This window comes from Notechis scutatus, chromosome 2 (assembly GCF_049901735.1).
Source record: "Notechis scutatus isolate UNSWTSFEM ecotype Mainland chromosome 2, rNotScu1.2, whole genome shotgun sequence".
Classification (NCBI taxonomy): Eukaryota; Metazoa; Chordata; class Lepidosauria; order Squamata; family Elapidae; genus Notechis; species Notechis scutatus.
Window position 1 is genome coordinate 9,978,519 of NC_142010.1, and position 13,172 is coordinate 9,991,690.

The following is a 13,172-nucleotide window of genomic DNA, read 5'->3' on the forward strand; positions in this document are numbered from 1 at the left end:
AGGAATTCAACCCTTTCAGTACATAGCTGGCACTTCTCTTTTTTTACCTTGAGGCCGGAGTCTTTAAATTTCTGTAAAACCGCTCTAAGCCGTTTCTCCAGTTGTTTTTTATTGGGGGCTGCTATTAGAACGTCATCGAAATAGGGTACGACTCCTTTAATTCCCTGCAGTAGTCTTTCCATTAGGCTTTGGAAAATCCCTGGTGCGACGCTGACTCCAAATTGGAGTCGGTTGCATTTAAATGCCCCTCGATGTGTCACAATTGTTTGTGCCTCGGCGGTTTCAGCATCGACCGGCAGTTGCTGATAGGCTTGTGTCAGATCAAGCTTCGCAAAGATTCTGCCACCCCCCAGTGAGTGCAGGAGATGTTGGACTACTGGCACAGGGTAGGCACTCTGCTGCAGTGCGTGGTTGAGGGTGGCCTTGTAGTCTCCACAAATTCTCAGGGAGCCATCTGGTTTGATGGGGGGTGACAATGGGTGTCTCCCAACGGGCATGGTCGATGGGCTCTAATACACCTTGCGCTATGAGCTTATTTAATTGCTCGTCAATCTTAGGCTTGAGTGCAAATGGCACTCGGCGCGGCTTGAGGCGGATGGGAGCGATGTCTGGGCTAAGACTGAACCACTGTAATCCGAGTAAGCTGGGGCGGTCCTTTTCCACAATTGTGAGTGGTAGGACGTTGGTGCGGTTTTTGAAGGCGATCTTGAAATGCCCAATGCCAGCTACCGGGATGCGGTTCCCTTGGTAGTCCTTCAAGATCAATTTCTGGTCGCTTAGTTCCTGGCGGCGTATGCTAGGTATTAGATGCTTTATGGTGTGCCAGGAGACCATGGAGAGATATGAGCCAGAGTCTACCTCCATGGTGCATGGTTGGTCTTCGATAGCAACCTCGATGCGTACCTTCCTTGCATCTATTGGTGAAGAATGGGCGATGATAACTGGTTGGTGTGTTTCTTCTCTGCACGGTGCCTCATTGAATCTTTTATTTTGGCTATCCCGGCTCCAACGGCTGTCAGTCTGGCGGTCCCGGTTTTTGGTGGGGGTGCCATCTTGTCTTCTCGGGCTGTTGCCTCGACGCCGGGGGCTGAAATTTCTTCTATTTCAGCATACTTTAGCGATATGCCCCCGCTTCTCACAATGTCGGCAAACGGCGTCCAGGAACTTGCATTCGGAACGTGGGTGATTTCCTCCACAGCTGGCACATTGGTACCCTGACTTACGACCCCGCCGGTCTCGTCGATCGCGTTCTGACTGAAGTCGGTGAATTTCTTCTTTTTCACTGTCAGAAAGGGATTCGGTGTCGCCATGGTGTGCGGTGGTTGCAAGTCTTTCTGGTGTGGTAGTCGCCTCGCTGGTCAGTTGACGGTCAGTTCCATTTGAATGCCGCATTCTGGCCGCTGATTTGCGGGTAGCTTCGGCCACAGTTGCCTCGGCTATGGCGTCGGCGAGGGAGATGTCACCCTTGGCCATCAGTCTGCTTTGGAGAGCTGGGTCTTTCAGGCCGAGAATGACCCGGTCGTGCATGGCCTCATCTAAGTTGGCGAATCCGCACAAACCTCCAAGGTCCCTCAGGTCGGCCACGAATTCACCGATGCTTTCGCCCTCACGCTGGTCTTTTTGATAAAAATCATGCCTTCAGATAAGAGTCGGTACGGCCAGAGCATAGTGGTTTCAGAGGATGGGAGCTAGGTTGTCCCAATCCATTGTTTTGACATCTGCGGGCTTTGCTAGTGCTTTAGCCATTTTAAAAACAGCGGGCCCGCAGTGCGTCAGAAAAACCACCCGTTTCTTGCTGCCAGTGGCGTCTTTCAAGTTGTTGGATTCCAAGAACATTTGGAAATGATCAATGTAGGACTCCCAGTCCTCGCTGGCTGGGTTGGATGGTGCGGGCGGCATGGTGCTGCTGGCCATTTCGCTGGTCGTCTTGGCGCCGTTTGCCACGTGCTGGTTAGTCTCATTGTCTCAGTATCCCACCCTCGTCGCCAGTGTTAAGTTCGGTCGGTGGGTCCCAAGGATAGGCGAGGCATGGGTAGTGAACAACAGCTCTTTATTTAGTAGATAGAATCTGAGACAAAACCCCAGCGCGTGGCAGCTCTTCTTATAGAGCTGGCCGCGGCTAGGCAGCCAATGACAACTGTTTGAGTTTGCCGTGCTTGCTATTAGCCAATCACGGCAAACCCTGTAAGAGCCAATCAGTAACGTTCAAGCCGTCCAATCACGATCCGGCTTGTCTGGACCAATAGGAATGCGGGGTTACAAGCCTGCTAATATGGAACAGTTACACCCTATGGTTTACTTCCACCTTCTCAAGGAAAAAATTTCCCCCCTTCAATATAGAATAATTGTTCTTAAAACTGGGAGGAGGCAAACAGGAGAACTGGAAGCCAAAACTATTGATCAAATAGAATAAATTCTTGGGAGATTTGCTGTGGGTTGGTTACTTCCAGAAAAGAAGTAAAAGAAAAAAGGAAGGTAGGTGGTTCCAATACTTGAGTTATTGTCCTTATTCCAAAGAGGACCAACTGTGAATGTAACACAGATGCTTCCTTCACTGATTTAACAATAAAGTCCAGCACAAATAGAGACCAACTTTATCCAGAACAATGTGTGATTACTTATGTTGGAAGAAATGTCCATCTGGGTTAAGTTCCAAGTGGGGAAAAAGACACTGGAAACATGGAGGCTGTTTGGAAAGATGGTTTAATGGTGGACAGGACCACATGCCTTGGAGCTCTTGGGTGAAGAAAAAGGGAAGAGATGCTATGAGTCCCTGGGTTTTATACCCTCTCTGGGCTTTGAACTTCCTGGAGCACAGGAAGTGTATTCTGATTGGTTGTTGTCAGAGATCATAGCTAGCTTTTAAGTTGTCTTGGGTGCTACATTTGGTTGAAACTTAGTGGGTGGTGCAATGAAGGGCAATTAAATGATTCTGCCTGAAGAAGTTAGATCTTTGTTACGTAGAATAGACTGGCCCAGGCCTTAATGGCCCATTAACAAAGGTGGGATGGAGTTGAGTTTCTGCCTCTCTGAGTTTCTACTTAACAGATAACAGATAATCAGAGTTGGAAGGGACTTTGTAGGTCATCTAGTCCAACCCCCTGCCCAAGGGGAGACCCTACACCATTTCTGACAAATGGCAGTCCAATCTCTTATTGAAAATCTCAACTGATGGCACTCCCACAACTTCCAAGGGCAAGCTGTTCCATTGGTTGATTGCTCTCACTGTCAGAAAGTTTCTCCTTATTTCCAGGTTAAATCTCTCCTTGTTCAGTTTCCATCCATTATTCCTTGTCTGGACTTCTCTTTTAGGGGAAATATTCTGCCTTTTTAATATATCATAAAATATTTCATTTTACTAGGGGAGGGCTGGGTTTGAACTTCCAACACTTACACACCTGCCAACACCCCCTCTTGATGCTGGTTTTGCACCAAGACAACTTCTTACAGAAATCTGGAGTCCAGGTCCCCTGTCTCACTCAGCGGCTCATCTCCAAAGGTGTGGAGCCTCATCTGTAATTTCTCTCCCCATTGGTCATTATCCAGATTATAGTGATTCAATTGTTGTCTTGGTGCTAATTCTCTAGAAATGTGTCAGAAGATTTGATACAGATACCTCAATAACAGGTTTCCACTTTAATTTCACACAAAAGCCTTGTGGACTGGTGTCATGGCACTGGAAATCTGTGGGTGCATAAATAATTCTAGAGAGAAAGAAAGGGGCAATTGGGGATGTATTTTTCCCTTCTAATGAGGTTCAGAAATGAAGCTTTGTCCGGTTTCTGTGTGAAATAAAAAAGCTTTCTCCTGACTCTTTTTCTCACTCTTTGTATAATTCACGTATGAGGTGGAGGCTCTATCAGAAACACGTTATGTTGATGCTGTTTCTGCTGCTTCTTTTATGGGTTCAGGGGGTCGGAGGGCTGCTGAAAGCCAAATGCCCCCTGACTCTGGAGATGGATGAGGTGGCCCCAAGGAATCATTACAAGCTGGGAGAGCTTTCCATTGGTGGCATCATCTCTGAAAGTCAGGGTTTTTTCCGAATAATAAGTTTTGAAAAATATCCTTTGACTCAGTTATCAGGGTAAGTCTATCTTCTAGCACTACATTAGAGCAACCTTGTTTCTGACTTATTTCAACAGTTCCACTGTGCCATTTCTTCTTTTGGTCTATTATAGCCCCCACAGATGATAAGCCTTCTTTGAAATTTTCAGGTGTTTTCTTGAAAATTTTCTTTCCTTCTTGGATTTGAAGAATGAACATCCACTTTGGTTGACATAAACTGTGGCTAGAGAGGAGAAAGTGGATACTCCCTTGTACACCTCCCTTACCCCATAAAGAATACAACACAGACCCCAAAATAAAAGAATGCTATATTTTTCCCTCTCCCTTTTGTTTCTGGTTTTTACATTCATCAATAATATTTAAAAAATCCCAGATCAGAATTTATTATTCAATTGCCTTGTCGTACATTCCTATTTTAAGGTGATGTTCTTTAATCTTATAATAATTGAAATTAAGACCAGTGGTGGGATTCAAATAAGTTAACAACTGGTTCTCTACCCTAATGATTTCTTCCAACAACCAGTTCACCAAACTGCTCAGTAAGTTAACAACTGGTTCTGCTGAAGTGGTGCGAACTGGCTGAATCCCACCACTGATTAAGACTCCTGTCAAAGACTTTTCACATCAAAATTCAAATGTATGCAGGAAACAATATTTTATTGGCTTTGCGGAGTGTCACAGCTCCTCATTATCTGTGTGGATTTGTGTCTGAGTGTGCACTTCATGATTTTACATTTATTATAAAGTCAAGCAATCCAAATATTAAATATTGGAAAACATTACTAGAGAGAAAAATATATATAAGTGAATCAGAAATCTTAGACCAATTCCAAGGATATTGACAACATCAAGAATGCGAAAGCTAATTATAAATAGATTCCCTTATACTTAAATTGCACCGAGTATCCTAAAATCAAAAACATATTGAATGAATCCCAGAGTTTCATTAAAATATGTCATATATCTTGGGAGATGCCTTAGCTTCCTTGAGAGAGATGGAACAATCCATCCACATATCTCATCAAATGCTTTACAGCTTCTCAGCAGTCACACCCCTGATTTGTGCTATGAACTATAATCAGATATATTTTGTTAATATAGTTTACAATTTTTTAATTACTTGTAGGTTACATTTGTTTCTGCACTGCTCTAATCAGAGTAATTTCTAGGCTGATGCAGATTAGATGTATTTTGGTAAAGAGTATTTTGATTACTGTATGCTAAATACATTATCCCTGCAGGGTAATGCAATCAAAATACTGGAAGATGCTATCCTTCCTTTTTGCTATCCAGGAGATCAACCAGGATTCCAGTCTCTTACCCAACATCACCCTGGGCTACAATATTTATGAAAATTATTTCCATCCAGAAAAGACTTCTGATGCTTTGCTGGACCTGCTTTCAGACGGGGAGGCCAATGTCCCCAACTACAGTTGTGGGAGGCAGAGAAACACAGTGGCTGTTCTTGAAGGGGCTGAGACTGGCTTCTCCATCCAGATATCATCTATGTTGGGCACCTACAAAATGCCACAGGTGAGTCTTTGCTAGAAAAACCAGTTACAATGAATGAGAGATCCTTCCTTGTGTTGTCCCCAATTTGGGTCTGAGCCTGGTGGCGAAGCCGATAATGGTTGCAGGTTTTCTGATTGCTTTTTATTGGAGTACCCCAAGGAAAAGGGCTCCTGGCCAAAATGCCAAGAACCAAGAACAAAAGATTAAGTAAGTTTTATACATTTTCACTAAAAGAGAAGGAAGGTAAAGGCAGGATTAATAAGAAATATCATCTAATAAACATTTTAGTAATAATTCTACAATTTGTTCTATTGGTCTCCAGCTGTCCCTATTCCTAAGCCTTGGCTAATGAATGCCTCAGGAGCAGTGATGGTATTCGACCGGTTCTGCACGGTTCTGGAGAGCCAGTAGCAGCGATGATCAGTAGAGACTGAACCGGTTCTCTTCGCTGCTCTGTGGTTGGCCCACCCACCCACCTGGGCTCCCATACTCACTTTTATGGCCAGAATTCAAAGTGCAGCTGCTTTGCACGGCACAGAATAGCGCCACACAGCGGCTGCTGCAGTGACCACCATCGTGCAGGATTGCAGGAGGCAAGTTAGAATGCTTCTGCGACTGAGCAAAGTGTGTGTTTGGCACACGCGTGCACGCAAAATGTGTGCATGCGCGCAAAGAGCGGCCACCAAGCCACGCCCACCAAACTGGTGGCAACTTTATTTGAATACCACCACTGCTCAGGAGTTATCTAATACACATTTTATTTGCTTCAAGCAGTGGTGGGATTCAAATACTTTAACAACTGGTTCTCTGCCCTAATGACTTATTCCAACAACAAGTTCACCAAACTGCTCAGAAACTTTACAATTGGTTCTCCCGAAGTGGTGTGAACTGGCTGAATCCCACCACTGGCTCCAAGCCATCTCTATTCCTAACTTCTAGCTGAGGTCTGCAAGTTGCCTACCTCTTCCTTACTTCTATCAGCTTTCTAACTACCCAGAATGGCTACAAACTTTACACGTGCATATTTCCTGTGGATAAGCAGTCTTTGTTCTTGCCAGACAGACTTCCCAATTACAAGCTTCCTGATTTACTTTCAAGTGTGTGTCATGACCTGGCTTTATTTTAGAAGATGGCCAATCACTTGTTTATGAAGACCAGGATTTTATCATGGAAATAGAAAACCTTAAGGAGGATGGATCTGATGATCCAAAAGGAGGGAAGGAGTAAAGTAAACATATCTGCTCTCGTTGTGGTCATGGTCCAGATGGGGGAACCTTTTCTGGGCTAAAAATTCTGTCAAGGAGCAAATGAGGAGGGACGTAATGCATAAAGTCATGACTGAGAAATAGGTCTTCACTGCAAAGAGTGGACTTAATCTTCAATAGGGACAGTGACTTACACCTTACATTTTGGTCTTATGGATCTCAGGTAAAGTACCCACTTTTCCTTCCTTTTCAGATTAATTACAATTTTGTTTCCCAAATTCTGACGGATAAAACTGGGTTTCCTTTCTTCTACCCAATGCTCCCTGCTGAAGGATTCCAGTATTCAGGAATGGTCAAGCTGCTCCTCCATTTCAGGTGGACTTTGGTTGGGTTGCTTGCTCCGGACAGTGACCAGGGGCAGAAATTCATGAAAACATTGACTTCCATGCTGGAAAGAAATGGCATTTGCCCCATTATATCACAGGCTTTTTCACCAAGTCTTGATAATTTTATAGAATTTCGTGAGTATCACAACTGGATCAAAGTGAACGTGTCTCTTTATGCTGCAGAGACTGGTACAATCACCACAGGAATATCACTTCTGTATCTGTTACATAAAAGGATTATGAAATCTCCTGCAGGAAAAGTCCTAGTGACAACAGTACTCTGGGATTTAAGCACTTATTTGAAAAAGAATGGAATTCTTTACCTAAACATCCATAGCATTTTTTCCTTTGTTTTTAAGTCAAATCAAGTGATGAAGCATGGTGGGTATAATCAGTTTGATGCTTTCATGAGAAGCTTAGCAGGTAAATCCTTTCTGTGCTCCTACACCAAGGAAGACTTTTCCGTGAAAGTCTGGAGACGTTGCAGAGAGAGGGAAGAACTGCAGGCTTTGTCCCAGGAGGAGATGGATCCAATCCTGTGTCTGGACAACTATTTTATTTACAGCACCATCTGGGCTCTGGCACGGGCCTTACATGCAGCTGATTTGTCCAGATCCAGGAGGACAAAGATGAGAGACAATAACAGCTTGGAAACTTCAAGGCTGAAGGCTTGGCAGGTATTTCTTTTCTCTTCCATGTATCTCTCCTGCCATCACGAATCTCTTTTGTAATTGTAAGAGCTGGGCAGCTATTCTGACAAAGATAATTTATTCTGAATAAAGAAATCAATTTGAACTTTCCATTACTCTTCCTTTTGTGTTCCCTTCATTTCTCCCCTTTCTTTGGAACATACTCTTCTCCTAAATCTTCTAAATTTTCAAACAGAATGTTCTAGGGGTGGGAGACATGATAGACATCTTACAATATCACAGGGATTGTCACAGAGAAGAGAAAGTCAAGCTATTCTCCAAAGTACCTGAGAACAGGACAAGAAGCAATGGATGGAAACTGACAATGGTTTTGAAAGAGAATATTACTAGATCTTCACTGTTTAGCCATCTTTTTCAAATGATCAAATATCATTTGATGTCCCTTTTCCCTTTGCAAGCAGGAGTGGATTGGTCCAGAGAACAGGATCCATCAGATATCCTAATGTCAACTCGTAAAGCATTCCTGGCCTGCTCTTGAGTTGCCATAGGCAAAAGGGGGGAGAACTGATGGAGAAGCTTGGTTGCTCTGACCAGAAGCACATTCCACGGATTCCTTTCTCCAGAGTGCAAGGTGGAGAGATGTGTTTTCTATAGCCCACAAAAGTGCTCAGTTTGAGAATGTGATTTATGACACACCCTGGGAGGAGGGGGAAAACAGGGTCTTAGGCGGGCAGTAAATTACCTGGGGCAGAACCAACTGCACTTGGGAAAGTGCTGACAAGTTGCTCCTAATAAATAATTGGATTTCTTTTGAAACTTGGCTCAAGGCTCTTGAATTAATTAGGGCATCCATCGGAACCCTGACACCAAGTTCCCATAAGAGGGAATTATGGGTAAACTTGTAAATTTATTCTTGTTTTGAGGGCATGAAAGGTGGGCTGATGTTTTGGGCAGAAGGCACTCTCACAATTAACATGGCTCTATGTCTTGTATGGATGAACAAAAGGGATTGTGCAGTAGGAATGTACCACCTTTGTGTAACAGAACCAGATGGGTAGTGTGCCATGTCCCATTGTTTCTTCCATTCCAGCTTCATCCCTTCCTTGGAAACTCTGAGTTTTATAATAAATCCATAGCTGGAGTGTCTCTCGGTGAGAATGGAGTTCTGGCAGTGGACCTGGACATTGTCAACTGGCTGCTTCACAAAAGCACAGTTCACAGAATAATAATTGGAAGCCTAGAAAAACAAGGATCCCTGGATTTCAAGTTTATGTTGTATCCAAAGGATGTGGCAGAGATGGATAAGATGAACCAGGTGGGGGGAAAACCTTTATTTCAGTCTTGGTAAATCTCTTACCAATTGGATTGCTTTCTTGGGTCAGAGAGTGGCTTTGAATGTTTCCCAGAGAGGCAACAAATTCTTTCATTAGAAATGAAGCTGTCTATGAGAAGTATATCTTTCACAATTTAAGAAAACAATTCATAATTTTCTCTGAAGGGATGTGCATTTAAAACAGGGTAGGTCTGAATTCCTTTCCCTAAAGGAGAAAAATCCATTTACCTTTAGCAATTCATCATCATCATAGTTTTAACAACCCCATCATCCCTTGTGGGGTGGAGTCTGGGCAACTGAATGGAGCTAGCAGAGTATTTACTGGCCGGATGCCCTTCTTGTCCCCAATGCAGAGTTTTTGTTCAGCAGATATATTCTCATGTTGTCTACAATTTCACAGAGAGGCAACAAATTCTTTCATTAGAAACGAGGCTGCCTGTAAGAAATATATCCATAACAATTTAAGAAAACAATTCATAATTTTCTCTGAAGGGACATGCATTTGAAGCAGGGTAGGTCTGAATTCATTTCCCTAAAGGAGAAAAATCCATTTACCTTTAGCAATTCATCATCATCATTCTTTTAACAACTCCACAATCCCTTGCGGTGTGGAGTCTGGGCAACTGAATGGAGCTAGCAGTGTGCTTACTGGCCGGATGCCCTTCTTGTCACCAATGTGGAGTTTTGTTCAGCAGATATGTTCATTGTTCATTGTGACCAGACAAACAAATATCTGCCTTTACATAGGATTGAACACATTTACAGCAATCGAATATGTAAATTTACAGCCTAAACAAAAAATGGAAGTAGACCAAAAATGAGGAAGACAGAAGAAAAGGGAAGCAGCATGATTGTTGAGTTTTTTATATAGGCTTCCAATTTAGCAAAGCTGACTCTTGAAGTGGAGATCAACAATCTCTTTCTACTTTGCCCCTTGGTGGAAAATAAATTATAAATAATTTTCTGGATCGCCTTCCTCCCTCTGCCCAGACTCTCCCTCCTTCCAGGTGTGTGGAAAACTGTCGTCCTGGATTCATGAAGGTGGAACTGGAAGGGAAGCTCATCTGCTGCTATGATTGTCTTCCTTGTGCAGAAGGAAGCATCTCCACAATGGCAGGTGGGTGACATTAGAGGAAAGGGACAATCTTTCTAGTTATCTTTCTAGTCCTGTTGTTTTTAACAGGAATCAGCACAAAAGTACTCTTTTGGCCCATTCCCAAAGTCAGAGTTTTAGGGTCTCTTTATAGGAAAATTGCAGCTAGTTTAACCAGAGGAATAGATTCCTTTCAGTGGAATTAGTTTTGGAAGAGATCATAGAGACCATGAGACCATTTCTTTGCTCACTCCAAGAAGCTAAATTAAACTTCCTCAACAGCTTCCAACACTTGAACCAAGAATTTTAGCATTTACAAAAGAATAAGCTTTAAGGTAAATATTACTCTTGCTCTTTTTCAGACGTAGAAAAATGCAACAAATGTCCAGGAGATCAACATCCAAACAATAACCGAAATCGCTGTATCCCCAAGATTAAGACTTTCCTGTCCTATCAAGAAAAATTGGGCATTGCCTTGACTTCCATTGCCTTGTTCCTCTCTTTGATCACATGCTTTATCTTGGGAATCTTCATTAAATTCCAAGAAACTCCCATAGTCAAAGCCAACAATCGGGACCTCTCTTATATCCTTCTGGTTTGTCTCCTGCTTTCCTTCTTCACCCCCTTCTTGTTCATTGGTCAGCCAAGGAGAGTCACCTGCCTTCTACGACAAACGGCCTTCAGCATCATCTTCTCTGCTGCCATTTCTTCTGTCTTGGCCAAAACCATCACAGTGGTGCTGGCCTTCTGGGCCACAAAACCAGGGAATAATGTTCAGAGATGGCTGGGAAAGAGTTTGGCCAACTCCATTATCCTCTCTTGCAGTGGGTTCCAAGCTGTTCTCTGCAGCATCTGGTTAGCTGTTTTCCCTCCATTCTCTGAGTCTGACATGCATTCTCAATCTGCAGAAATTATTCTACAGTGCAATGAAGGCTCTGTTGCCATGTTTTATGGGGCCCTTGGCTACATGGGCTTCCAGGCTGCCATCTGCTTCACAGTGGCTTTCCTGGCCAGGAATCTGCCTGGGTCTTTCAATGAAGCCAAGCTTATTACGTTCAGCATGCTGATCTTCTGCAGTGTCTGGGTGTCCTTTGTGCCCACCTACCTGAGCACCAAAGGGAAGTACATGGTGGCTGTGCAGGTCTTCTCCATCTTGGCCTCCAATGCAGGACTTCTGGGTTGTATCTTTGTCCCCAAATGTTTCATTATTTTCCTAAGACCAGATTTAAATACAAAAGAATATGTGATGTCAAGATAAAATAGAAATGTGAGTTTTGGGTAGATATGCTCCAAAATATCAATTAATAATTCTTACAAGCAACTTTTGACATTTTAATATTTCTCCTCTGGGAGGAAAACAAATCCTTAGAGGAGTGGGACTGAATTAGCAAAATAGAAACATAGAATAGCAAGAGCAATTAGAATTATATACTGTTTCACAATGCTTTACAGCCCTCTCTAAGCAATTTACAGAGTCAGCCTATTGCCCCCAACAATCTGGGTCTTCATTTTACTGACCTCAGAAGAATGGAAGGCTGAGTCAACCTTGAGCCAGTGAGATTTGAACTGCCAAATTGCAGGCAGCCAGCAGGCAGAAGTAGCCTGCAGTACTGCATTAAGCACCACCGCAGCTCTTAAGAAGGACTATGTGCTATTTGGCACATAAGAAAAGAAATCTGCAATGTCTGATTTTCAAGGAGCTTTATCAGAATTTCTGTTGCAGTATAATGGACATGTTTCTCCCTAATAAGATAATATATATTTTATTGAAGACAGTAACAGTAGAAAGTTAGCAAAATATTTGTGATTTCCTAATTATGAATTTCTAAGCTTACATCATCTGTTATCTCTGCATACATATGACTGTATCATTTTCTTCTCTTTTCCAAAATGTATAAATATGAGTGCAACCCTTTGTCTGTAGGAATCCATCTCATTATTTTCAGATAGTAATTCCTCCAATGCACATTTTTTAATTTATAAGTATCACTTTAAGCCTTTTTGTGTTCCAAACTGTACCTATAAAAATTGAAAAGAAATTTGTTAATGACTTGAATACATTAACATTTAAATTTGTATGGCAAGGGAAAAAAAGCAAGGATAAAATTGAAAATGCTGCAAGAATCCAAAGAAAATGGAGGATTTGGATTCCCAGATTGGCTCTTATATTACCAAGCTTGTGTAATAACATGGTTAAAAGAATGGATAACCCTAAGGCAGAAGAGAGCGTTATATTTAGAAGGACATGACTTACAACTGGGATGGCATGCCTTTCTATGCAGTGGTGGGATTCAAAAAATTTTACTACCGGTTCTATGGGCATGGCTTGGTGGGCATGGCAGGGGAAGGATACTGTAAAATCTCCAGTCAGAGGTGGTATTTGCCGGTTCTCCAAACTACTCAAAATTTCCACTACCGGTTCTCCAGAACTGGTCAGAACCAGCTGAATACCACCTCTGTTTCTATGGTATGAGGGTGGGGAAATGGCATAGATACTTCCAAAATCACTATATAAGAAATTCACTAATATCTGTATGGGGAAAAATAAAACCTAAAATATATTGGAATGTTCTTATAAATCTTGCCATGACACCTGCAAGTTACAAAGGCACATTCCTTAGGTCTCAATTTGTCTACCAAACAGCCCATTCATCTTAAAACTGATCTTCCCCACAATTCAAAAGATTTTTCCTTTCCTGCTGCAAAGTGCAGCAGAGTAAACAGTTATATGCTCCCAATGGTGGGTTTCAAAAAAAAAATCCTACCAGTTTGGTGTGAGTGCGCGCTTTGCATGCACTTTGCGTGCATGCAGCATTTGCAACCCACCTTCTGATGCAAGCCCTGTGTGTGAAACAACTGATGCGTGGCAATCAGCTGTGCCTCGCGAAGCAGCTGAGGTTGAAAAGCAGGAAATAAAGGTGAGTATAG

The 13,172-nt window shown here is 42.7% G+C and overlaps 1 protein-coding gene across 1 annotated transcript; it reads left to right on the forward strand.

Annotated features, from left to right (window-relative positions):
- The first annotated feature begins 1,308 nt into the window (after nt 1-1,308).
- LOC113426387 (vomeronasal type-2 receptor 26-like) lies at nt 1,309-11,502 on the forward strand. The gene is made up of 5 exons (XM_087954120.1): nt 1,309-1,368; nt 3,912-4,084; nt 5,307-5,598; nt 10,142-10,268; nt 10,607-11,502. Exons 1-5 carry the CDS (start codon nt 1,309-1,311, stop codon nt 11,500-11,502), a joined length of 1,548 nt encoding a protein of 515 aa, XP_087810246.1.
- The last annotated feature ends 1,670 nt before the right edge of the window (nt 11,503-13,172 follow it).

What these genes read in the sequence shown, in the direction of transcription:
- LOC113426387 (XM_087954120.1), top strand. Translation starts at nt 1,309, where the DNA reads ATGGTGTGCGGTGGTTGCAAGTCTTTCTGGTGTGGTAGTCGCCTCGCT. An exon ending in CCTTTGACTCAGTTATCAGG is followed by an intron (nt 4,085 to 5,306) that starts GTAAGTCTATCT and finishes TTATCCCTGCAG; the next exon opens with GGTAATGCAATCAAAATACT. An exon ending in AAGCATCTCCACAATGGCAG is followed by an intron (nt 10,269 to 10,606) that starts GTGGGTGACATT and finishes GCTCTTTTTCAG; the next exon opens with ACGTAGAAAAATGCAACAAA.